General features: G+C 49.1%; 1 protein-coding gene across 1 annotated transcript; it reads right to left on the reverse strand.

Annotated features, from left to right (window-relative positions):
• Positions 1 to 3,630: 3,630 nt before the first annotated feature.
• Positions 3,631 to 7,235, reverse strand: LOC144112072 (uncharacterized). Its single transcript, XM_077645149.1, has 2 exons — positions 7,086 to 7,235; positions 3,631 to 4,285 (listed from the first exon to the last, which is right to left on the reverse strand). The coding sequence occupies exons 1-2, from the start codon at positions 7,203 to 7,205 to the stop codon at positions 3,743 to 3,745; spliced, it is 663 nt and encodes a 220-aa protein (XP_077501275.1). The 5' UTR covers positions 7,206 to 7,235; the 3' UTR covers positions 3,631 to 3,742.
• Positions 7,236 to 26,407: the final 19,172 nt, after the last annotated feature.

A 26,407-nucleotide genomic window follows, 5' to 3' on the forward strand; every position in this document is an offset into this window, starting at 1 on the left:
TAGCTAATACGCACCCGCGTCTGCACACCAGGATCCGAAACTATCTTCACAAATAAACATCGCTGAACTCTAAACAAATTTACAATAATTCTGAAAAATGTGATGTTCCAACATGCTCGGCATGCTTCCACTCTTAGGAGAGCTGTGTGTGTGAGTTGTTTGGGAAGGGGAGGTACGTGAAGGCAAGTGTGTGAATCCGCGCTCGTACACGTGTTTCATGCTTTATGGCTATTCTGAATTTTTTTTTTTAGTTGGGTGCGTCGACAAGGGCAGGTATTTTCTGGCATGCATGCGAGCCGGAACGGGGGTCGACGAGAGCACCTGCACATTTTGTTTATTTGCAACATCAATTTAGGTGTTCTGCGCTTTCTTTTTTCTAAAAAAAGGGGGCGGAGGGGGGAGAATTGGAACAAAAAGTAACTAGTAACGTGACACCTCACGTCCCTGAAGAATGTAAACGTACGCACGTTACCCGTTACAGTTCCGAAATGGTAACGAGTACGTTACTAAGTTACCGGAAAAAGTAACGTGTTACCGGTAATGACGTTACTTGCAACACGTTACCGCCAACACTGATCAGGGCTATTTCTTTGCAGCCGAATGCTGCCTGAGGTGGGCCAACATTTCGATATGAGCCTGGGACGGCGAGGTTAAGTAGTAGATTAATGACACCCTGCGGTAAAAAAAATATTCTACAGTTAACATGTTCTGTATTTATTCCTGTAAGCGCACTGATTAAGAAAAAAACCTTACTGGTAAGCAACTCTAACTATATGGGAAAGCAGTATATAGATTAACCGATAGGGACGTAGGTGAATACGGTTTATGTTCGAAAGCAGCACTGCAGGCAATGAGGGAGGACGTAGTGAAGGGCTCCACATTATTTCAATCAATCAATCAATCAATCAATCAATCAATCAATCAATCAATCCATCCATCCATCAATCAATGACTTTATAGTGCCAAGGAGCAGCGAAAGCCCTTGGGCTGGCGAACTTTGGGACGAGAAAATTGAGAAATACAGCTTAAATGCAGTACATAAATGCAAATAATGAAGAGGAGAAAGAGAAGACACAAGTTACATCATAGAAATGGGAGCATTAAATCGCAGGTCGTAGTACTGAAGTAAAGAAATTAAGACAACGTAATAGTAACGATATAGAAAAAGACAAAAGACAGGAGCGACAAGGAAAACGTGACATCACAAACGAAACATGGTCACAGCAGCAATGAACAAAAATATGCAAAGATCAATGAAGAAAGAAAACTCTCTTAGAAGAACCAACATATCCGAATGAAATCAGTAGGCACATAGGGTATTGATGAATACCTGCAATCAAGTAAGAAGCGCGTTCTCAACTGCAGTCCGGAAAGAATACCCCGAAATGCGGAAATACGTAGGTAAAGGTCACATTATCTGATCCCTGATGTGGATGTATGGATAATGGGAAATCTTCTGCTGGTTTCCGGCTGTGTTCTAATGCAGATTTCAGCCAACATGTCTAAACAGGGTATAGAGACCCGTATAAGTTGTAAACAGAAAAACAAGCTCTGCTTACCCGCGTCTGGTGCTCAGGGAGGGAAGGGGATTAATAGTGGATGAGGGAGGTGGAGGGTCATCAACGGTGATATATAATATTCATTGAAATCAATGGGCGAGCAGTGGGAAAAATGTGGAAGACCAGATTGACTAGGTTCCTCTTCCCTTTCGAAGTAAACAGAGACAGCGCAACCCAACACAGTGCAACCCAGCGTGCACGCACTTTCCACGTGAATGCAGAAGTGGAGAAAAAAAATTGACCCGATCATAGAATGTGATGCCGGAATTCTGCGTGAGCAGTGTGATTTTAATTTTCGTCTGATCGAATTCTCTTTTAATATCCACCTTTTAATTGCGTCTTTCTATGTCGCTTGTCGTGCATCATAAGTATGAACTTGTAATATACGAAGTCGTTTTAACTGAGCTGAAGGGCCTTATCGCTGTCTCCTCAGTTTTAAGCCTGCGCTTCAGCCACTCGAAATGCTGGATCTTGGCTGTCTGTACCTTTTCAAGGCAGAAATAAATTTTGTTTGATTTCATTTGATTTTCTGTCGCTCTCCGGCACGGCGGCATGCCTGGCTGCTGCGGCATCACCAGTTGAAGGACGGCGAGTCCCCATCGCAAATGCTAGAACACGATTGAGGGTGAAAGCTGGCGCGAGGCCCGCACACTCGCGCTGCACAAAACTTACGGAGAGGATCTCAATATGGCATACACTGATGACTCGCTTTATGCATCAGGCGCACAGGCAGCGAAAGTGGCTCTTCGCAGGGACGGCCGTCCCATAACGGCAGGAACGATTCTTAACTCATCCATAACCCCGGCTGAGGAGGCGGATATCGTTCTAGCCATCTCCTCCTTTGCTGCCACCAAAATTATATTTGATTCCCCAACAGCCATAAAAAAAAAATCCAGCACAGGTCGCATCTCTCGGCAAGCCAGCACCATAATCAGGTGCCGGACCCCCATCAGAGCATTAAAGTTCACCTGAGCGCCAGCATATGCTGGACTACCCGGAAAAGAGGAGGCGCACGACCTTTCTCGAGATCTTACCCTCCGGGCGCGACAGCACCCCGTCTCCTCCATTGAAGGGGAGCGCTTGCAAAACTTCACAGACATTGGACAAGACTAATACTGCAATAAACAGACATACGCACCTCCTCATTCATTGTTATCGGCCGCGCAATGAACTTTCTCGCGGAGGCTCCAAACTAGCGTCCTCCCATACACCACATTCATGTACGGACGTTCCCCCGACCTCTCTTCCGCCTCCTGCAACTATGAGGCAAACCAGGCGATTTGGGACATGTACTGCTCGCCTGTTTCATTTACCCCGAGGTGGCACTCACTGGGAGAAGCTGATATAAAGCTCAGCAATATAAGACCAACGACGCACCATCGCCAGTGCCACTCTTAGGTGGCTCTCCAGGGGCTGGCGCACCATTTGTATGGGAGGGACCCGCTGTTCCGTCCCCTCCCATAATCCATGAGGGGGCTCTGCCCCAACCTCTGATATTAATGTGCAATAAAGTTTACACCATTACCCACACTCCATTTTGCGTGTCTCATAGCCTGAGTCGCTTTGGGACGTTAAACCCCCATGAACCAAGCTAAACCAAACTACTCTCCATTTTCATCTCGCACTCCTTTTGCTCCGATGGCTGCGGCTCCGACCAGCTTCGACGCGATGGCTAGTTTCTCCCATCTTACCCTCCCTGCCTTTTCCAGTATCGAGTCTTGTCCATTCCCCTCTCTTCCTTCTCCTCTCTCACACTCCTTTGCTCCGGTCACAACGCCCACAATATGCAAATAGAGCATAAATAAGTTTCGACCACCTGTACACAAGTGTTTACGCATTACGCCCTAGTCGACACGCGGCTGTAAAGACAGAACTTCCACGGTCTTGCTCTGCAGCCGTGCACCATAACCACACCCATCCACGCCGTACGAAAAGCTTTCGGCAAATGATCTGAAATGAACACGGCATATTGGCAGAAACCTTCGTGTGTGTATTTGTACCGTCTTCCCGGATGACATAAATCGACTTAATGCATGCTCACATGAGAGTTTTATTGCATACTGTTCGCGGTGTTGCTTCCTCTGTCACTACTGTCCGTGACAGGAGCAGATGTGAGCAAGCGAGACTGAACGGAGCAGCGCACTCTTGCCCTGTGCAGATCCTTCTAACCTGGCAGCAAGCGGTTAAAAGTGCAGCTCGACATCTTGCTCTTCGAGGAACCCGTCCTCGTCTGACTCTTCGATGGGCAGCAGCAAGCCATGGTAACGAAGTAGGTTGTCGAAATCCTCCTTGTCATCCTGGTCGTCCACGTCAGCCAGGTAGCCTTGGTCGCACTGGTCACTCTCATCGTCCTGGAAGTCCAGATCCTCCAGGTCACTGAGGTCACCCAGGTCATCCTGGCGATCTTGACTGCTCAGGTCGTGCAGATCGTTGAAGTCATGCAGATCGTCCTGATCATTGTGATCGTTCTGGTGGTCTAAGTTGCCTTCTCCCGAACCGTCTGTCTTGGCGGTGGTGTCAGTAATTGCTTGCTGATGAATGTGCTCGGCTAACAGCCGCATGTGCCAGTTGGGGATCCTCAGAAGCAGCTTCAACCAGGGCAGCGCCACAATGAGGATGAGGAGAATGCCCGTAGGCATCAGCATGGATATACCAGTAGAAATCACTTCGGAGTACAGGTCGAGGTTTTTCCAGAATGCCAGGACTGCTACCACGATGAGCATCACCTGCACGCGCACCGTACTTGAGTAAACAACATCCGAGACGACTCAACACTGCAGAATCTCCAACGGTGTAAATGGTGGGCATCTGCTACTGCCTGATTTGAGGAAAGTGATGAGGCGAGAAAGCGTGCCCAGCTTAGTGCAAGGCGTTTAGAGGCTTCGACACCGACCTGTGTTCATCACCAAATAGCCGGCGTGCCACTTTGCGCAGAGAAGCCTTTCGATATGCGTTAGTGCTAGCAGTAAAACAAACAGTTCTAAGCACTATTCACACAGAGAACAATTCCTTATTACAACGCCTACACGAAAGGAACCCGAGAGTCAATGAGATGAAACTAGCTCAAATAACGTTAATTGACGACAGTTCATTTGTGATCAGTTTCCAATGTAATGCTCACTGCTCGGAGGATGTTTTTGATGAAGCAAGCGTTGTAAAGGACCGGACGTCTTTTTCCCGCACTGTGTGGAAGAAGAAAGGCCATATCTACGTCGTTGCAGCAGCAGTAATGGGAGAATCGGAGCCCAGTGAGGCTCTGTACTGGCTCTGGAAATTCGCGTTGCCTATCCAGCGGCAGCAGCGGCTTGCTAGGTGAAAATAGCCGATCCAACATTTGGCCAAAATACATGAGAAATGCGAGTGTGTCCAAGCAGCCGTTGCTGCTGCTGCCGCTACAGTTGTCTAGCGTATGACAGCGATAGCTGCTAGAGCGGCATTCTAGGAAATAGCGGCGTCCGTCGTTCATGGACTCAAAAGAATAGGAACCTCCACATAATTTTCGAGGAAGTTGAAGGGGAAGGCGCCCTCTCGCCACCTCTCCTTCACTGCTGCAGCGACTTTTGCTGCCTGGAATCAATGCCAGGAATTCGAGAGAAGCGCTTCCAGTTCCCCTGGCTGCCAGCCCGTGGCGCATCGCTTTGAACATTAACAATTAGCGCACTGACATCATCCGAGACGTAAGAAAGAAAGACAATGACAGAGTGAATGCCGCTGAAGCTCTGGTAATGGGCGGCTAATAGGTGTTCTCACGTGACGTCATGGGCGCCATGTTGTCCAGCGCGTAGCATCAGCGATGCACGCGGGAGGATGCGGCCAAAATCCAGAGCTCTTAGATCGCACCAGTTGTTAAACACCGCTTCAATATGTGACTAGTGTCTTGTCAGATGCAGGGGACACTTTGCGGGAATGGATGGATGGATGGAAGTTAGGAGTGTCCCCTATGAGTCGGGGCGGTGGCTGTTTCAAACATGCTTGGCTGTCTTTTTTTCTTATCGCTCAGGAAAGGTGGCGCTCTCTGGAAGCGGACAAGAAGAGCTGCTGACCATGCATTATGTCTATGCATTTTTAATAATGCATCTGTTTACCTGATTTTGTTCGCAAGTGGCTGTGCCTTTAGGAACAGTCTTGGTGTTTACTATTCGGACGATGTTTAGGTTGTTCCCATGGGCGTGGCAGCAATACGTAAGCCCCCCAGTTTTTACCACTCATACGGCCGTTTGTTGATACATGAACCCTATAGGAAATTTCGCAATTCGAAACATCAAGGAGTGTGCCGATACGCCTGGAGTATTCACCAATGTGAATACTTTAGGCGTGTCAGTTGAGCAGGGCTAAAGGCTGCGCGCATGACTAATGTTCTTATCGGCACCTACTCCCGCTTGCGTCGCTGAAGCTACGCGCTGGACAAACAAGTGGCCCCTTTACGTCACGCCATGGCGCATTCCTCGCGCCTAGCGTTGCCAGGGAGAAGTTGTGAGAGGGAACAGAACGAGCTCTCGCTGCCTCCGCCTCACCGGCGCAGCCTCTCTTGAACACCTGAACGGACGGCGTAACGCCGTGGCGCGTTCCTCGATGCATGCGTGCCACGCGGACGGGCGTCGAGGCACCCTATACGCAGCCGACACGGAAGGACCCCAGAAAGCACAGTTCTCGACAGGTAGGCATGCCCCGGCTACGCAATGTTTGCACGTCGTCCGACTGCCGGCAAAGACGAGAGCGACGCTCCGAGAAAAAGGGGAGAGCAGTGAGACAGAGGCGCGAGAGCGACGACAAAAGCACCGTGTAAAGGAAAGCACCTGTCGAAATCATGAACACTAGAGAGGCAACAGTCGGTGAAACCAAGGAAAGCATCTTGTCAAAATTTGTGGCCGTTGATCAAGTTGGCAGAGCACCGCACTCGACATACGGAGTTCCTGGGTTCGGATCCCACCGGCGGCATCTGGTTGTTTTTCCTTCTGTTTTCTAATCAATTTACTTTCAGATAAAAGCAAATGTTACCTTACTTCTCATTGGTTGACGAACACAAATTAAAAGAAAAAGCTCTCCCCTATGCTACCTTCGGTTTCAGTGACTGTTGGCTTTCTTGAGATGTGCGTCGTAACAAGCCCCACAGTTCTGCATCCATGTCTGCTAAATATCAACACCATATGTCAGGCACAACTTTCTCTGTCATTCGCAGCATGGGTCGGATGACAATCTGCATTTTCTTCCCGCGCTTCAACAAATGAAAAGCTGCGCACATTTATCGCGGCGCCCGAAATCTTTGAGCGTTTGCAGCAGACGGAACGAACGATAAAAGCACCGAGAAATAGCACGAAGGCACCTCGTCCCGTTCACCTATTCAGATGGACAGAAGAGCCGCTCCGCGGTTGGAAGGCTGCGTGGGCTACGCGCTGTTAAGCGGCATCATGGTGCATAAATCAAGCGGCCCTTCACTAAGGCAGCAGCACCTGATACGTTAAAGCCTTTCGCTAAGCACAGATCCTAGCGGTGCGCAGACTGGGTGCACGGCCCTCTGAATCTTACGTTTCTGATCTTGCGCTTGAAGTTGAACGAGCTGCCTGCGGTCGTGCTGTGAGTCGACACGACGGCCTCGATGTTAGCGGCCTCGTTCTCAGTGCGCCCGAAAAATTTCGCAAAAGGCATCTCGGGGCTAGGGGCTGCAACGATGGCGGCAGGCTTCGGGCGAAGGTGAAGAAACAAGGAAGAAGTTCCCTCGTTTGACGTGATGTGTTCTTCCTTTTCACTTCTGGGGGGTTGACGTTTCCGGTGACAAAAGCATACTTCCAGTGAAGGGAAAAAAATCACCGGCATGTAGCGCCAGGGTAGCGGTCAAAGATGCTGATTTGTGGCCTCTAGAAAAGAGAAAGAGATGCGAAAGCAATCAGACTCCCATTTTTGTCCCTCCTATGTAGTACACGGAAGTGACGTCTTTTGGTGTATCTAGCAGGAATCTTTTGGCCAAGTGGTAACCTCTTCTTCCCCTTTGCACATCGCTGCCGTCCACGCTTTTTCGCATCACTGGTTTCCGGTTTCCGAGGAAGGACGTCCAAAAATCTTCAAAGGCGTTTGCGTGCAGCCAGAAGAATCCAATTTATTAGCTGCCCAAAGCTTGCGTTTCGTGCAGCAAGGCAAGAAAGCTGCCCCCAATGCTCTCTTCTAACTTGCGGAAATATTCCCAGAGTTACCGAAAGCAGTTCCGTTGGAGGTAGAGGTGATAAACACTACCTCATGACACGAAAGCTTTTTGGGCAAGCCTGCGTCCGGCCGAGGCACAATATTCGGGAAGGTACTAGCTTCGGCTAATTGGTGATGCATAATTTGTTGAGAACAGGAGGATGTAGACGACGGGCGAGGAGGAGCAGGAACTCGAGTGAGCGCCTGTCCTGCGTTCGTCGATGATTCATTCCGTCGTCTAAGCCGGGTCATTTTGAAAAGAGAGTTGTTCTGTCTGATATGCCTTGCCTGTGGGTTTTGCGCCGGTGCTTAGCGTCCTATTTTGCGGATCGTATCAAGGATGCGTGTAGTTAGAGCCCAATTTTTTTTCTTTCGAGGTATGAACATTTGACTCATGACAGCATTGGACATGACAGGGCTGACGTGCTTTCAGGGTTTATTAACTGCTATGTTGCTACAAACTGCAGTTACCTTGAGCGCATCACTTAGAGCGCTAACTGCAGTGTTTGTCCAATTTTTGTTCGGCGTCAAGACGTTCCTAGAAACAATTTGTCGCTTTTAGATGTTCCGTGTGCGCAGCGTTTCGTAGGATTAGAAACTCGTTACCACGCAGCGCAGCGCAGTTTGAGTATCGGCACTCTTGGGACGAGAAGGCGAGCGTTGGAGAGAGGCAAGAAGACCAGGCTTCACTGCAGGGCGTTGAAGCTGCGCGTCGGGCGCAGCACTAAAAAGGATAAAAAAACGCAGATGACACGTGGAAAAATTGGGTTCATGTGTTTTTAAGAGTTTACAACGAAGCACGGACGTGGGCATCTTCTTGTAACAGTCATGCCAGCTTGTCGCCGCATCAACTAAGGAAAGAAAGCAGTCGACGCCAACAGCGCACGTGTGGACCCTCTTTGGAGGGCTCACTTGCGGTGAGGGACAAAGATGTGACGACCGAAGGCTTTTGCGGCTAATTGTGTGGAATCAAGCATCCAGCGCATGTGCACCCTTAAGGTTTCAGCGGGTACCGATGACGGTACAGCGTTTTCACGTGTGCTACTTTGCTGCCGGCCAGCCGCGCACCGAACAACGCAGCCCGAGAGACGCAAGGGGAGCGACGGTTCCTGGTGTGGACGGCGAAGATATCGGTGGCCCCATCATCGGTTTACCCCTGGCCGAGAGGCTGGACGGTAAAGGAGGCACAATACTTGGAGGACTGGGATAGCGTTTCTGCGTGTTTTGAACGACGCGCTAATAAAGATCCTATCGATGTAATTACACAAATTTTAGAACGATGCCCTGCTTAGTCTCGGAATCTAGGGAGATTAGCAGGTTTTATATGTTGGGCTGGGCTCAGCAAAATCGGCCAAGTTGTTCATGCCTCTCCTCAAAGCTCTCCGCAAGGACGTCATCGCTTTTCCGCGACGCTCCGCAGACTAGCTTCGCTACCCAAGAACCGCGCGACAACAACCGACGTGGAACTTGCCATGGAATTCACAACAAGCTTGCTAGAAATTGCAGGACCTTGCAAGCTGCGTGGGCTTGGCCGCCACATCATTGCATTTATGCGGGAGCGTTGAGGCGCGCCATTGTTATACATCACTCCGGGAACGCCATACAGGTATCATCCAGACAACCATACACCTCATCCTCTTCCCTACCACAGTCGCGGATCTGTGGCGTAGATTCTATGGCTGGTCTACTAAATTTGTCCGAAACACCCCGCTTGTCGGGAAGGGGGGGGGGGCTTTTTCAGAGAAAGAAGCATACGCTGCATGCGATCATAAATAGAAGGTAAGGGGAGAGAACGAGAAAAAACAAAAACTCCGAGGCAAGGGTAAAGAAGTTGCGAATTTCAGCTCCGCTTCCCTATGATGTCTCAGGGGGATGACGCATTTATGCGTATGCAGCTATACCGCTGCAATACGCATCAACTTTGACAGTCTGTCGAAGAGCGACCACGCAAAGATGAATGAGTTGAACGTAAATTTACGCTCAAACTCCTGAGTGTGGCTTCACCGTGGTCTGACTTCCTCTCGCGTTTAGCGGCTTCGGCTTCGCAAGCGCGCACACTTCCTGGTCCCAATGCCTCCGTCATGCCTTCTCGGCATCGGATGCTCGCATGTCAGTATCCTCTCGCCATTAAGGCTTTCCCAACGCTGTGCGGGCGCGCAACTCCGGATCTGCAAGTAATCTTCGCTTTAACAGGCTATAACTGGTCGGTATGTCCGAAATCAATGCTGGTAATTATAGAAATTATGAAAAAAGTTCATTATTTAATATTATTATGGTTATTTTCTTCACTTAAGAAAAAGCTGCAAAATCGCTTGTTCTCGACTCGGCAATGTGGACGTCCAATGTTCGCTATGAAACCACAGGACTCCCACAACGCGACAACTTAAGGCACTGCGCAGAATGAATAAAAAAGTGGCCTTCTTCGTATTTCAAATACTCACACAGAAACAAAAAAAAATTAGAACCTGTCCAGCGTCGCAGAACGTAACAAACATTCCTTTTGCAACTGGGGATATTACTAACCTCGATAAGTTGGGAAACAGGAACAGTAGAACAACTAACATGAAGGATCGGCGGAACTCAAGCCGTATCCCGTTAGTTCTGTCTTTCTCCCTTGGCCTCACAGCAAAAATGAAAAGTCCGGATGCAAAAGAGACACGGCTTCAAGGACTGTCGGCGACATCAGCAACCTGAAGCGTTCACCTAAACGCTCTCCTCGCTATTTTAGAGGAATCGTGCCTGGCGCCCTGCTGTTGCTGTTGTTGAGTTCACTGACCGGCTGCCAGCGCTGAACGATGTGTCGCCCCCAGCGCGATGCGCCGCGACTCTCTTTAAAGGGGTGTCTAAATTGCAAACACCGAGGTCGATGGATCTTCACTTCGCAGTGATAGCGGTCACTTGAACCACAGGCGATGCAGCTGGCGAAGACACTGCAGCTTCCCCGAGGCGGCGTTCCCCGCGCAAGCAGCGGGACCCCCTCCCCCTCTTGTTTCTTTTTATTTACTTCCAGGGAACAGTCCATAACAAGCTCCCAGAGTTCCTAGAGAAAGCGAGCTGGTAGACGCCAATCCTCGCACAGTGGCTGTCCACTACACAGCGCGGGTCCCCCCTTTCGTACTCCGCCGCGAGCTTCGCGTCGCTCTGCTGATTAGAGCGCTGCTTGGGCCTGGTCCTCGGAAAAGGGCTAGGCCAGGGCAGGCGGCGCTAGCAGCATTGGTGAGAATACCCCCCCCCTCCCCCCGAAGTAGCGTATCAACTATCTTCACCTAATTAATCAATCATAACCTGCTACTTTATCTCTCACCTTTCTTGTTTCTTTGTGTTCTGGAGATAGCTCAGTCGCCCAGAATTCAGTGAGGAAGTTAATGTCCATTGCCGCTGCTGTTCCACCCTGTATTTTAACGCCCGGACTTGCCCGAAAACGCAAGCATCCCCAGTAATCCCCAACACTGAGCAATAGGAGGCCGCGCTTTACAGCTCTAGCAAGGAAGACCAGCGACAGCTTGTGCACCGGCCCCACTTGACATAAAAATTCATAGGTGAAATAGATTGGGGGCCCCTCCCCGCTCAGGAGACCTACTTTAAAGCCAAGAAATGTTTTTCACCGGGACCACAACCTTTTGTTTCGCTTTATTTTCTCGCCCATACCATACTTTGTTTCATATATCGGTTGCAAACGCTGCGAAAGCTATAGAGCTCCTTCATGAGCTTGATCAAATGCGCTCGTACTGGTGACGAAACACTGTTGGTTTTTGTCCACCCGGCCATCCGGCCGCGGCGGCCGCGTGTCGATGGAGGCGAAACGGAAAAGGAGCACGTGTGTTGCGTAGTGTCAGCGCACGTTAAGGTTCCGCTCTCTCTCTTCTTTCAGTCCCACCTACCTTCCTTCCCTTAAGGCGCGGTTGATGTGTCCGCCGAGAAGTGAGGCTGTCAGCGCGCCTTTTCTATTCGTCAAAACCCAATTTTCAAAACAAGCGCGGAGTAAGACGCCTTTACTTATTTCTTTCATGCCGACTTTACTTGCGTACCTTTCACTGCTTTGAGCCTGATGTGTGAAACAGAGTATCGTAATAAGTGAACGCGTGTCTGCGTACTCTCTTGTTCTCGCTCTTACCTGCAGACCAACCTGTCATAAGGCCATAATTCTGGGACAGCATGTGCGGCATTCGTGATAGGTCTGGTGAGAGATGGATTAATCGTCAAGTGATGTCTGGTCTACCGCTGGAAGTTCGGATTCTAGCGTTATCAGCCATGAGATATGGACCGCGGCTTGTGCTCTGGCACATGAAAGAAGCCGGGACACGCAATGAAACCTTACGCTCCCGAAAATACAGAAAGTACCGCATAATATTCTGAAACTGTGCATATATTGATTGTGCTCTAGACATTTCCCCGCTCTTTGTGTGTTTTTACGCGCTTACCGGTTTCTGCTTTTCATGGGATTAAAGAAGAAAGCACTCTTGAAACGAATGTTTCCCTTCACATCACAATATTCGCTAAGCGCTCTCTTTTGGCCACTTGCACGAAGTCTCAACAATTATCCGCTTCACCTGCACGAGGTACGGGTTTCGATCTCCAGTGCCGCCGGGTACCCACCGTTGGCACAGTTCATAGAAGGTTTCTCCTGGCCTGGGGTTTGACATTTATAAGCTCAAATGCTTGGGAAATAGGTCTTTGACTTCACCTTGAGCAGCAGAAACCAGCTTGTGCCATGGCGCTCTTTGGCCACATATGTCCTTGCGGCATAAAAATTCACCGCCATCATCTAGTCTTGACACTTCCTCGATGCCATTGCACGAGTGTTTGCAGCATGCAGCAACCGCAGCGCTGGCTGTAACTTATACGTACTTAGTGCGGAAAAAGTTTAAAAACTATATGCGATGTGTCTCACCGCACACTTTCAAAAATATTCAAAGATAGGCTTTTTGGGGTAAAAATATGCTTTTGCGGCAGAGAATTACCAGTATTAGCGGACACTAGAAACCGATGAATCGTCTTAAGTAGTAACCTAGCTAAATAATTTTGAATAGTAACTTTTTAACTAATATAATTAGGCGCCTAGTTGCAACTAGAGTTCTGTAACCGGTCGTTACTCATAGCTATTTGAGCTTTTAGAATTTCGAAAACGCGATTGCCGTCGCTGCTGTGGCCCGACAAATTTAGGCTGCATCGTGCGAAATTAAATGCGCTTTCGAAAGCATGCAGACAAAGCAACTCCTCCAGCGCCAAGGGTAATAACGCTTTCGAAATTCTAAAAGCTGATAAGGCATTACTAACGACCGGCGACGAATCTCTAATTGAGACTAGGCTTCTAACTCTAATAGTTAAAAATTTAAGTAAAATTGAGTCAACCTGATTACTAAAGACGATTCACCGGTTTCCTGGTGTCCGCCAGCGCTAGTAATACAATGCCGCAAGCGCCACATTTTTTACCCCCCAAAAAACCTATTTTTGAAAATTTCGTAAGTTTTCCCTGCAACACCCGCTATATGGCGCCTATTAAATGATGTCATGTACTTCACAAAGCTGACTAAACTGACATATTGCAGAGACACCAAAGAGGAGACATCAGGAACCTCGCGGAGCCAATGGCGTTGTCAGCTGCGGCCAGCTAACGGGCTTGAGACCTGGCAGTGTGACTTTGATACAGGCTGCACACACATGACTCGCAAAGCTGCGGATGGAGGAGGACACATCTGTTTGTTCCACACTTTGGAAAAGCTACTGCTAGCGCACTGCATCTTAAACGCATTTATGTTCACACCCGGGGCCGGAATACCGCCTTGTGCAGGCCTGCGTCCGGACAGGAGCGAGAAACTTTTAAGACTAACCCCCGTATTCACAAATCGGCCTTTACCTTCCCTTTTGAGGTCCTTACCTTTACGGCTCCTTTCCGGGTTTCAGAAACCAACCTTGCCTTTAAACCGCACCTTTAGCCGCCCTTTCGGCCTCGGAAAAGGCGCGTTTGCAATGGTAGCCCATGGCCTACCTTTAGCAGCACCTTTCGTCAATTCAACATGGCAACCGAGCACGATCGGCGACCGCTTTTCCGATTCATCAAGTTCACGGAGTTAGGGGAAGAAATCGATCAGGTGCCCCATCGTGCGAAGCCGGCACGGCGAGTGCTGAGGGATCGCGAGTACCCGATGGAGCTGTTCGACGATGAGCTTCTCGCGAGGTACCGCTTTTCGAAGCCTGCCGTGCTGGAACTTTTGCCTGTGCTGCCGCTGAACCGCTGCCCTAACGGACGAGGTTGCCCCGTGCCGCTGCGACTGCTCATCACCATTCGATTTTACGGTGCGGGAACTTTCCAAGTTGTCGCCGGCTACCCTGTCGATGTATCCTTACCGCTGGTATCGATTGAAACCGCCGTAATCCGGCACTGGTCGAGTTTCCCTGAACCGAACATATGCAAAAACTAAAGCAGGAGAGACATGTGCGAAAACTTCGTCGGTGCGCCGCGCTGGTCGCCGCTTGAGAACTGCCGCCCCACTGCAAGCAGGGAAACACCGATCGGCAAGCATCGATGCGCAGCTCGGCTCAAGCGCCGCACACGGCCGGTGTCACGCTTGAAGTTCGCACCAGAAAAGGCAAAACATCTATGTTATCAGAAAGACTGCCTGCTATCGTCGAGCAGCGACAAAGCATGCCTGTGCAAGTAGCGAGCTTTCGGCTACAGCACCACCCGCGGGAACGCCGCGCTACGAACTGCGCCCGGCTGCCCTGGTCGCCGCTAGGCCTATAGCCTGTTTCGCATCGATGCAGCAGCGCACAACGCTTCAGAAGTCGCCTGCGCTGTAATAATGGCGCACTATTGATATCACTGTGCTGTCAACCGATATCTCTCGCAATAAACTAAAGATATGGTCGATTTGCACGACGCCTTCGGCACCGGAGCTGGCGGACGCCAAGCGAGCCGGACCACAACAGCGGGCCAACAGAAGCTGCGAGGTGGTTCTCGCAAGAAATTTGCTCGCATCACAGTTGTCACTTTTACAGCAACTCAGTATTGGCCAATACTCCACAAAAATGATATATTTTTCACATTTTTCTATCCCATGTTTTATTATTTACATCAAGAACAATATTAAGCTCATTTTTTGACGCCGGCGCACGGGATTCAGCTAGGCCGGCCAGCTGGCTTGGCATACTTCACGTTCGCACCAGAAAAAACAAAACAGCCATGCTATCAGAAAGTCTGTCTGCAATATTCGAGCAATGACAGCATGCCTGCGCAAGGGACCACCTTCCGGCAGCGACACCGCCTGCGGGCGCGCCGGGCGACGGTCTACGCTGCTTCCTACTGCCCTGCCCGTCGCTAAGCCTAGCTAGTTTCGCATCGATACCGTCGCTGAGGGCGCTTCGGAACAGGCCAGCGCTATAATAAAAATACTACGGTCGTCACCCCCTTCACTGTGAGTCTGTCCCATAAGAAAATAGATATGCCCGATTTCCGCGACGCCTTCAGCAGTGGATCTTGCGAAAGCCAAGGCCGAGCCGCACAAGGCAGCAGCAAAGCAGCTATGGAATGAAATTTCCTTGTATCGCAGTTGTCCCTTCTACCAGCATCTCCGCATTGGTCAACAATCCTCAGAAAAGGTACGCTCTTGACGTTCAGCGCAAAACAACAAACGCGCACAAGCACAACACACCACGATAGAGGCACACGAAAGTAAACAAACACCGACGTCGACTCAACAAAGCTTCTTGTAGCGACGGCTGCCTATCACTGTGGCTAGACCAAGAGGAAAGATGCGTAAAAATTTGACCCAGGCTAGTTAATTTCGTCTACTGAATGATTATGACAGCTCCAGTATAAGTTTAACTGCTTTCTATAGTATACAAAACAAGTTATCAGTACATCCACTGATGCGACAAACATTAATATTTCTTTAGCCTCGTTACCATATCTCTTACTTCTGTGGGTAAGGGCGCTTTCCGTAAGGCTGCCGAAAGGTGGATTTCTGAATCACAGCTTGGCCTTTCCCTTACCTTTCACTTTCAGTGACCTTTCTGAAAGTCGCCCTTCGCGTTAAAGTAAGGTAAAGGTAAGGCCAGTTTGTGAATACGGGGGTAAGGAAGGTATCAGTGAGTCGCGTTCAGCTAATTGTACTGGGGCTTCATCTTTGGTTACAGGCCCGAAAAACACACAACACAAAGCAGAAAAACGGCACAGAGCGCCACTCACAACTGATTTACAACCTTTGATCGCAAAGTTTGGAGACTCCTTTATTTTCTCAAGAAATAGTTCCCAAAGCAAATGTTGGTGCGTATGTGTAGCGCCATATTTTCGTGCTAACCTAAACCATTTATGTTATTTGCTGTAGAAGCCTATAGATGGCACAACATGTATGAAACACGTTGTCACTAGTCGTCTACGCATACTACTATGAGTGAATGTGGAGAGATGTCCGTCCACCACGAGCAGCGTGCAAGGAATTCGGGAGAAGCGTTTCTAGTTTTCTTGGCTTTCACCACGTGGCGCATCTCTTTGAACATTTACAAACAGCATCATCCGTGAAGTAAGATTGAAAGAGAATGACCGAGTGGCTGCCGATAAAGCTCTCTAGGCCGCTAGGCTTAGCGACACGGGCTGAGCGCTGTCCCCAATTCTGGTAATCGGCGGTTAATAGGTGTTCTCACGTGACGTCATGGGCGCCGTGTTGTCCAGCGCGTAGCTTATTTATGCACTCGGGATGATGCGGCCAAAATCCAGAGCTCTTAGATCGCTCCAGTTGTTAAACACCGCTTCAAAATGTGACTAGTGACTTGTCCCATGCAAGGGACATTTTGCGGGAATGGATGGAAGGATGGATGGAAGTTAGGAGCGTCCCCTATGAGACTGGGCGGTGGCTGTTTCAACCATGTTTGGCTGTCTTTTTTCTGATTGCTTACGATGGTGGCGCTCTCTGGAAGCGGGCAAAAAGATCTGTTCACCATGCATTATGTCTATGCATTTTTGATAATTCACCTGTTTCCCTGATTTTGTTGGCAGGCGGCTGTGGCTTTAGCAACACTCTCGGTGTTTGCAATTCGGAAAATGTTTAGGTTAGTGCCCATGGGCGTGGCAACCAACCTTAAACCCTCCAGTTCTTCTCCACTGAGACAGCCGTTTTATGACACACGAACGCTATAGGAAATTTCGCAATTGGAAACATGCAGGAGTCTGGCGATATGCCTGGGGTACGTGAATACTTTAGGCGTGTCAGTGTAGCAGGCCTGAAGGCCGCGCGCATGACTAATGTTCTTATCGGTACCTGCTCCCGCTTGTGTCGCTGCATCTACGCGTTGGACAAAAAATGGCCCCGTTACGTCACGCGATGGCGCCTTCTTCTCGCCTAGCGTTGCTAGGGAGAAGTTGTAAGAGGGAACAGAAGACGAGCTCTCGCTGCCTCCGCCTCACCGGCGCAGCCTCTCTTGAACACCTGAACGGACGGCGTATCGCCGTGGCGTGTTCCTCGATGCATGCGTGCTGCGCGCACGGGCGTTGAGGCACCCTATGGGCAGTCGGCACGGAATGTGCCCAGAAAGCACAGTTCTCGACAGGCCAGGCATGCCCAGGCTACGCAATGTTTGCACGTCGTCCGAGTACCGGCAAAGACGAGAGCCACGCTCCGAGCAAAAGAGGCGAGCAAGGAGACAGAGGCGCGATAGCGACGACAAAAGCATCCTATAAAGGAAAGCACCAGTAAAAATCATGAACAATAAGATAGGCAACAGTCGGTGAAATCGAGGAAAGCATCTTCTCAAAATTTGTGGCCATTGATCAAGTTGGCGGAGCACCGCACTCGACATACGGAGGTCCTGGGTTCGTATCCCACCGGCGGCACATGGTTGTTTTTCCTTCTGATTTGTAATCAATTTACTTTAAGACAAAAATAAATGTTACCACACTTCTCACTGGTTGACGGTCTCAAATTAAAAAAAAACTCTCGCCTATGCTTCCTCGGTTTCAGTGACTGTTGGCTTTCTTGACATGTGCTTCGTAACAAGCCGCACAGTTCTGCATCCATGTCTGCTAAATATCAGCACCATATGTCATGCACAACTTTCGCTGTTATTCGACGCACGGGGCGGAAGACAATCTGTATTTTCTTCCCGCACTTCAACAAATTAAGAAAAGCTGCACACATTTATCGCGGCGCCCGAAATCTTTGAGCGTTTGCAGCAGACGGAACGAACGCTAAAAGCACCGAGTAATAGCACGAAGGCACCTCGTCCCCTTCACCTATTCAGAAGGACAGATGAGCCGCTCCGCGGTTGAAAGGCTGCGTGGGCTACGCGCCGTTACGCGGCTTCATGGTGCAGAAATCAAGCGGGCCTTCACAAAGATAGGAGCATCTTATATGTTAAAACCTTTCGCTAAGCCCAGATCCCAACGGTTCTGATCTTGCGCTTGAAGTTGAACGAGCTGCCTGCGGTGGTGCTGTCAGTCGACACGATGGCCTCGATGTTAGCGGCCTCGTTCTCAGAGCGCCAGAAGAATTCCGCAAAATGCATCTCATGGCACGGGGCTTCAACGATGGCGGCAGGCTTCGTGCGTAGGTAAAGGAAAAAGGAGGAAGTTGTTGTTGTTACCCTCATAAAATGGCACATGCCCACATACGAGGATTGGCCATGAATTGAAGGGCACAGAAAGTTTTTCAGATAAATATTTCCTGGACGAAAATAAAATGTATGCAGAGGAAGGAAGACGTGAACAAAAAGTAACAGCGAAATGAAATGGGAAATGCATAACACACGCAGGAGATCGACACCGATGTTTATAGCCGAGTGGTTAATTGATAATGAAAATTTGAAGAATAAAGATATGATTGAAAAAAGTTACCAAGGTAGTCGATTCAATTCCATTTAAAAAAACTTGACGGATATAAAAACAGACTTGTGGTTGCACCCAAATATGGTATGGCTCCAAACGACAATAATACTGGGCTGCTCAAACAAAGGCCAAGCTGTTGTAATGGCTTTTCTAAAAAATCGTGTTCTTATCATGGTGTAGCGGTGACACCGTGGTGTAGCGGCGACCTTGTTTGTCCTGATGTGTTCTTCCTTTTTTCTTCTGGAGCGTTGACGTTTCCGGTGACAAAAGAGTACTACCCGTGATGGGAAAAAAAAATCACCCGCATGTAGCGCCATGGTAGCGGTCAAAGATGCTGCTAGAAAAGAGAAAGAGACGGGAAAACAATCAAAGGCTCCCAATTTTGTCCCCCCGATATATTACATGGAACTGAAGTGTTTTAGTGTATTTCGCAGGTAGCTTTTGGCCAAATGGTCAGCTCTTCTTTCCTTTGGCCATCGCTGCCATCCGCGCACTTTCGCATCCCGGGTTTCCGGTTTCCGAGGAAGGACATCAAAAATCTTCAAAGACGTTTGCGTGCAGCCGGAAGAATCTAATTTATTAGCTGCCCAAAGCTTTTGTTTCGTGCATCAAGGGAAGAAAGCTGCCCACAATGCTCTCTTCTAACTTGCGGAAATATTCCCAGAGTTACCTAAAGCAGTTCCGTTGGAGGTAGAGCTGATAAACACTACCTCATGCCACGAAAGCTTTTGGGCAAACGTGCGTCCGTTGCGAGGCACAATATTCGGGACGGTACTAGCTTCGGCTAATTGGTGATGCATAATTTGTTGAGAACAGGAGGATGCAGACGACGGGCGAGGAGGAGCAGGAACTCGAATGAGCGCCTGTCCTGCGTTCGTCGATGATTCATTCTGTCGTCTAAGCCGGGTCATTTTGAAAAGAGAGTTGTTCTGTCTGATATGCCTTGTTTGAGGGTTTTGCGCTGGTGCGTAGCGTCTTTTAGTTGCGGATCGTATCAAAGATGCTTGTAGTTAGAGCCCAATTTTTTTCTTTCGAGGTATGAACATTTGTCTCATGACAGCATTGGACATGACAGGGCTGATGTGCGTTCAGGGTTTATGAACTGCTATGTTGCTACAAACTGCAGTTACCTTGAGCGCATCACTTAGAGCGCTAACTGCAGTGTTTGTCCAATTTTTGTTCGGCGTCAAGACGTTCCTAGAAACAATTTGTCGCTTTTAGATGTTCCGTGTGCGCAGCGTTTCGTAGGATTAGAAACTCGTTACCACGCAGCGCAGCGCAGTTTGAGTATCGGCACTCTTGGGACGAGAAGGCGAGCGTTGGAGAGAGGCAAGAAGACCAGGCTTCACTGCAAAGCGTTGAAGCTGCCCGTCGGGCGCAGCACTAAAAAGGATGAAAGGGCGCAGATGACACGTGGAAAATGTGGGTTCATGTGTTTTTATGAGTTTACAACAGAGCACGGACGTGGGCATCCTCTTGTAACAGTGATGCCAGCTTGTCGCCGCATCAACTAAGCAAAGAAAGAAGTCGACGCCAACAGCGCACGTGTGGACCCTCTTTGGAGGGCTCACTTGCGGTGAGGGAAAAAGATGTGACGACCGAAAGCTTTTGCGGCTAATTGTGTGGAATCAAGCATCCAGCGCAGGTGCACACTTCAGGTTTCAGAAGGTACCGATGACGGTACAGTGTTTTCGCTTGTGCTACTTGGCTGCCGGCCAGCCGCGCACCGAACAACGCAGCCCGAGAGACGCAAGGGGAGCGACGGTTCCTGGTGTGGACGACGAAGGTATCGGTGGCCCCATCATCGGTGGACCACAGGCCGAGAGGCCGGACGGTAAAGGAGGCACAATACTTTGAGGACTGGGATAGTGTTTATGCGTGTTTTGAACGACACGCTAAAGAAGATCCTATCGATGTAATTACACAAATTTTAGAACGATACCCTGTTTAGTGTGGGAATCTAGGGAGATTAGCAGGTTTTATATGTTAGGCTGGGCTCAGGAAAATCGGCGAAGTTGTTCATGCCTCTGCCCAAAGCTCTCCGCAGGACGTCAACACTTTTGCGCGACGCACGCAGAACAGCTTCGCTACCCAAGACCCGCGCAGCAACAACCGACGTGGAACTTGCCAAGGAATTCCACACATGCTTGCCAGAAATCGCAGGACCTTGCATACTGCGTGGGCTTGGCCGCCCCAACATTGCATTTATGCGGGAGCGTTGAGGCACGTCATTATTATACATCGCTCGGAGTACGCCATACAGTTATCATCTAGGCAACCATACACCTCATACTCTTTCTTCCCTACCACAGTCGCGGCTCTGTAGCGTAGATTCTCTAGCTGGTCTACGAAATTTGCCCGAAACACCCCGCTTGTCGGTACGGGAGAAGGGGGTAGGTGTTCTCAGAGACAGAAGCATACGCTGCATGTGATCATAGAGAGAAGGTAAGGGGAGAGAACGAAAAAAAAACTATGAGGCAACGGTTAAAGAAGCTGCGAATTCAACCTCTCGCCATTAAGGCTTTCACAACGCTGTGCGGGAGCGTAACTCCGGATCTGCACGTAGTCTTCGCTTTAACACGCTATAACTGGTCGGTATGTCCGAAATCCCCGTAGGGTGATTATAGGTATTGTGTAGAAAAGTTCATTATTTAATATTATTCTAGTTATTTTTAATTTAATAAAAAGGTGCAAACTCACTTGTTCTCGACTCCGCAGTGCAGACGTCCGCTATGAAACCACAGGACTCCCACAACGCGACAAGGCACTGTGCACAATGAATAAAAAAGCGCCCTTGTTCGTATTTCGAATTCTCACACAGAAACAAAAAAATTAGAACCCGTCCAGCGTCGCAGAATGTAACAGACATTCCTTTTGCAACTCGAGATATTACTAAGCTCGAGAAGTAGGGAACGAGGACTAGTAGAGCAGCTTAAATGAAGGATCGGATGAACTCAAGCCGTATCCCTTGACTGTAAGCTCTCTGCGCTTGGTGCAGAATCTGCACAGCAGAGGCTTTACTCTATATTTCCAATGGGTGCCCTCTCACATAGGAGTCAACGGGAATGAGGTGGCCGACAACCTCGCCCATAAAGCTCTGTCAAGGAATCCATAAAATAAAGTACCTCAAGGTGTAAAGAGTCTCTACAGGAAAACGGTGCTCTATCATTTTAGTACCCTTTGGAATGCGCCCCACAAGCCATGTGTGACCAAGGGATTGAGAAGATCCCAGGCGACTCTACTACAGCGAATTCGCACGGTCCCTGCTCGCACTCCTGCCTGGATGCATAACATGGCATTGCATCGTCTCCGCACTGTTCTTTATGTGGTGTGTGCGGGGATATCGAACATTATATTATGTACTGCCCAGAGTACAAGGCGGAAATGCATGTGATATTCGCTTCCTTCAAGAAGACAGCAAGCCTTCACAGTACAGTTCAGGACATTGTCTACCCGAGTGGAAACCAGACATGCAGAAGGGAGGCTGCACGCCTTCTTTTAACGTTTCTGCACGACACAGATCTTCTTTCGAAATGGTGACAGCAGGAACGGTCTATGGCCTAATCTGATTGAATGTATGCGTAGATGGTGTCTTCTGGACTGGACTGCGTTATACTGTGAGTGAATGTGTGTATGGATTGTGGCACCACAATAGACTATGTTTTATTGTGACTGAATATATGTATTGATGGTGACTTCTGGAGTGGACTGTGATGTGTACTGAGTGGGGTGATTGTGTGCATAGATGGTGACTGCGGGACACGAATGTGTGCTATTATAACAAACTGCGCATAGCGGGGTAGATGCGAGAGGTTTTAGGACATTATTAACATACAAGGGACGCTACGGTGGAGCAATTGCCGACAGAATAGGCAAGGCTAATCCCAGCTGCAGCATTCTACACCTCAACTCAACTCAACTCAAGCTGTATCCCTTCACTTCGGTCTTTCTCCTTTGGCCTCAGAGTAAAAATGAAAAGCCCGGATCCAAAAGCGACGCGTCTTCAAGGACTGTGGGCGACATCAGCAACATGAAGCGCTCAGCTAAACGCTCTCATCGCTATTTTAGAGGAATCGTGCCTGGCACCATGCTGTTGCTGTTGTTGAGTTCACTGACCGGCTGCCAGCACTGAACGATGTGTTGCTCATAGCGCGATGCGCCGCGACTCTCTTTAAAGGGGTGTCTAAATTGCAAACACCGAGGTCGATGGATCTTCCCTTGGCAGCGATAGCGGTCACTTGAACCACAGGCGATGTAGCTGGCGGAGACACTGCAGCTTCCCCGAGGCGGCGTTCCCCGCGCAAGTAGAGGAACGCCCTCCCCCTCTTGTTTCTTTTTATTTACTTCCAGGGAACAACCCATAACAAGCTCCCAGAGTTTCTAGAGAAAGCGAGCTGGTAGACGCCAATCCTCGCACAGTGGCTGTCCATTACACTGCGCGATTCCCCCCTTTCGTACTCCGCCGCGAGCTTCGCGTCGCTCTGCTGAATAGAGCGTGTGCCTGGCCCTCGGAAAAGGGCGAGGCCACGGCAGGCGGCGCTAGCAGAATTGGTGGGAATAGACCCCCCCCCCCCCCTAGAGGCGTATCAACTATCTTCACTTAATCAATCATAACCTGCTACCTTACCTCTCTCCTTGTTTCTTTGTGTCCGGGGGATAACTCATTCACCCAGCATTCAGTGAGGGAGTTAATGTCCATGGCCGCTGCTGTACCACCCTGTATCGAAAAACCCGGACTTGCCCGAAAGCGCAAGCATCCCGAGTAACCCCAAACCCTGAGCAATGGGAGGCCGCGCTTTCCAGCTCTAGCAAGGAAGACCAGCGGCTTGGTTAGACCCGAACTCAAGCACTCACTTTATGCGACGTACGGTAAAGATCCCAACGCGTCGGCTGGTCTTGGAAGCACATCCAGGATAAAAAACGGTAGAATTTCGTGCCTGGATGGCGCTTAGCATAAGTATCCTAGGATCCAACTATGCAACAATTCATGTGAGTTATCATGAAACTGTTATGACTGCAAGCACTCTGCTCTACGCAGTCGCTAGACAACACGCCATAGGCTTCCGTTGGGTGACACGTGCACGTGGTGCTACCGTCTCGCTGCACGCTTCCCATACTTGTGCCTGGTCCGGGGTGCATTTGCCGCAAGTATTACGCTTGGAAGGCGTGATTTCTTCTATCACAAGCCAACAACGAAATACGTCTTCTTTTGCGTACAACATGCCGTTCTTCTGGCGGTATTAATATAAATTCATCGTCTGGTCATGTATATATACCGGGTGTTTAAGCGAACACTTTCAAAAATGTTCAAAAACAGGCTTTTTAGGGTAAGGCTATTACTGCTATTTCGGAATAGTATTACCTGTGTTGGTGGACGCCAGAAAACCATTGCATCGTCTTAAGTAGTAAGCTAGTTAAATAATTTATTATTTAACATATTCACGAGTAGATTTGACGCCTAAATGCAATTAGGAATTTCTAGCCGATAGTTAGTAATAGCCATATCAGTTTTTAGAATTTCGAAAACGCTGTTAATCTTGCCGCTGTGGCTAGAAAATGTTTGGCTTTTTCGACTAGTTACGTGCCCTGGATTGGGTGCTTTGACTGTGCCTGCACGTTTTCGAAAGTGCATGTATTTTCGCACTATGCAGAAAGATTTTCTCGACAAACAGCTGCCAGGGTAATGGCGTTTTAGAAATTCTAAAAACTGACGTGGCTATTAGTAACGACCAGCTACAAATCTCTAATTGCAACCAGTTGCCTATCTGTGATAGTTGAAAAGTTAGTTGTCTAAAATTAGTTAACCATATTACCGCTTAAAGGGGCTCTGAAACGCCTTCCGAGGAGACCACATGCACTTCGTTAATCACTGCACTGTGTTGCCATGAAAACTGGAGCCAAATAATACTCTTCTACACGCAGCAGACGACCCACAATCGCGCGTCAATGTTGGCGAGCCCTTCCCGGCGACATTTTCCTGCTCGCACCCTCCTCTCTCCCCCGCATCTGCGTAGACAAGGTGAGAGGTGGCCATTGGTTAAATTCTTTCAGACGTCAGGCAGCTACCGCGGCCGCGGCCAATAAGCCGCTTATCTCCGGCGGGTCGGGAAGCTTCGCTCCCTGAGGGGGAGGGGGGGGGGGCGGCGATGGAGCGCCTGCCTTCCAGCGTGCAAAAAGTGAAGAGGGGAGAGGAAAAGGCGTGAAGACGCTGAAATTCAAATTTTAACTACAGATAACTCAGCTTCCACGAAGTGCATTTAAAAAATCCTTGCTGTACGCTATTCGTGAAGCGGCGTGCTTCAATATTCCAGGCATGCCGCAACTTTATTTGAGCCTCTTTCACAGCCCCTTTAAGACAATTCAGCAGCTTTCCCACGTTCGCCAACAATGATAATACTATACCGCACTAGTTATATTTTTACCCCAAAAAGCCTATTTTTGAAATGTTTTGAAAGTGTTGCTGAAACACCCGGTGTATAAAAAAACACAATTCGTTACTGATTAAGGGAGTGCCTTCAGAAAAACAAGGGAGTGTATACACCTCCCTCCCCCTCCCCCCCCCCCCTTCCCTCCTAAGGGGTGCGAAGGGAAGTCACTGGTTTAGTCTGAAATATCCGCGGGATCGAGTGCACTGCCAAGAGTGCTGCGTGATTGGCCGCGCGTGCGAGAACTGAGCAGCAATATCAAGAGAAATTTGAATTTGGACGGTTCATTTTCACCTAAGTAAAACAGAAAACAACGTTAAAAACGGGACAAAGTTGTGTATGCCGTTCCCTTCCCTTTTACCGTGCCATGTCCAACATTTGTCAACAAACATTTTGAAAACTGAAAAACTTTAAGATAATAGTATAGAAATATTGAAGGTAATGGTCCAGTCTTCCGATATGTTGCACATTCTTTTGTAGTGTTTCCATCACTTCCATGGAGGAGTTAAGACTGCCATAGAAAACCAGTCGGGAACGATTTTGACAATTGAAAAAGCGTTTAACAGCAAAAAAATGCACTGCCTGTCGAAGGACATCTGCGGATATAGTGAATGCTATAGTGAAATCTTACTACATTTGAAAGAAGAAATTGTGCTCATAAACTTTTTCGCGGTAAAAAATGCTTTTGTCCAGAATTATTGGGTATGCCACGTTTGGCCAGCGATTTTATCGGTTGGAACGACAGCGCAATCATTCTGGGCGTCCAAAAAATTGGAGGACGCTTAATCTTCGTCTTTAAGAGTGGAACGCGACAGCGTGTTGCAGCGCTGCCAGGGAGTCGACGGAACGCCATCGCCCGTTCAGCGCGACGCCTTGCCCGTTGGAGAAATTGCTCGGAGTCTCTTGGCGGCCTCTCAAAACATCCCATCCGACGCCCGAAGAGATCACGAACGGGCTACACTGATGCTGCCTCCTGAATTGGCCGTTGTGAATCTCCATTGTGATGGTAATTTTAGAGGAAAGGAAAGGGCAGTAACTGACTTACATATCGGTGGATTCCTCAACCATGCCGTGAGGGAAGGGAGGAAGTTTGTAGTGAAAGAGAAAAGTAAAAGTCAGATAGAGAGACCGTAATGGAGGTCTGCGTCTCCTTTGGCGTCGCATTCGTTGACCACAACAGCACGCAGACACGTACATCACATGCGCTCGGGCGATAAGGGTTCCACGACATCGCAATGGTTGACACGCGCATATAATATGACGCACACAGGTCCGGTCACCGCTGCCTGCCCGTCTGAAGCCCGAAGAGATCGCGAAGGGTTGCACCCAAACTGCCGCCTACAGGGGCGAAACCGTCATGTTATCACCGGGCTCCGCGTTCGGACCAGTTAACGTCTTAATATGTTTCGTCTTTTGGTCCTCCAAAC

Source organism: Amblyomma americanum, unplaced genomic scaffold (assembly GCF_052857255.1).
Source record: "Amblyomma americanum isolate KBUSLIRL-KWMA unplaced genomic scaffold, ASM5285725v1 scaffold_42, whole genome shotgun sequence".
Lineage (NCBI taxonomy): Eukaryota > Metazoa > Arthropoda > Arachnida > Ixodida > Ixodidae > Amblyomma > Amblyomma americanum.

Bases quoted from the DNA above. Each gene is read 5' to 3' on its own strand.
- LOC144112072 (XM_077645149.1), bottom strand. From the start codon at position 7,205: ATGCCTTTTGCGAAATTTTTCGGGCGCACTGAGAACGAGGCCGCTAAC. The intron at 4,286-7,085 runs GTAAGATTCAGA...GTGCGCGTGCAG, and splicing joins TCAAGCGCAAGATCAGAAAC to GTGATGCTCATCGTGGTAGC.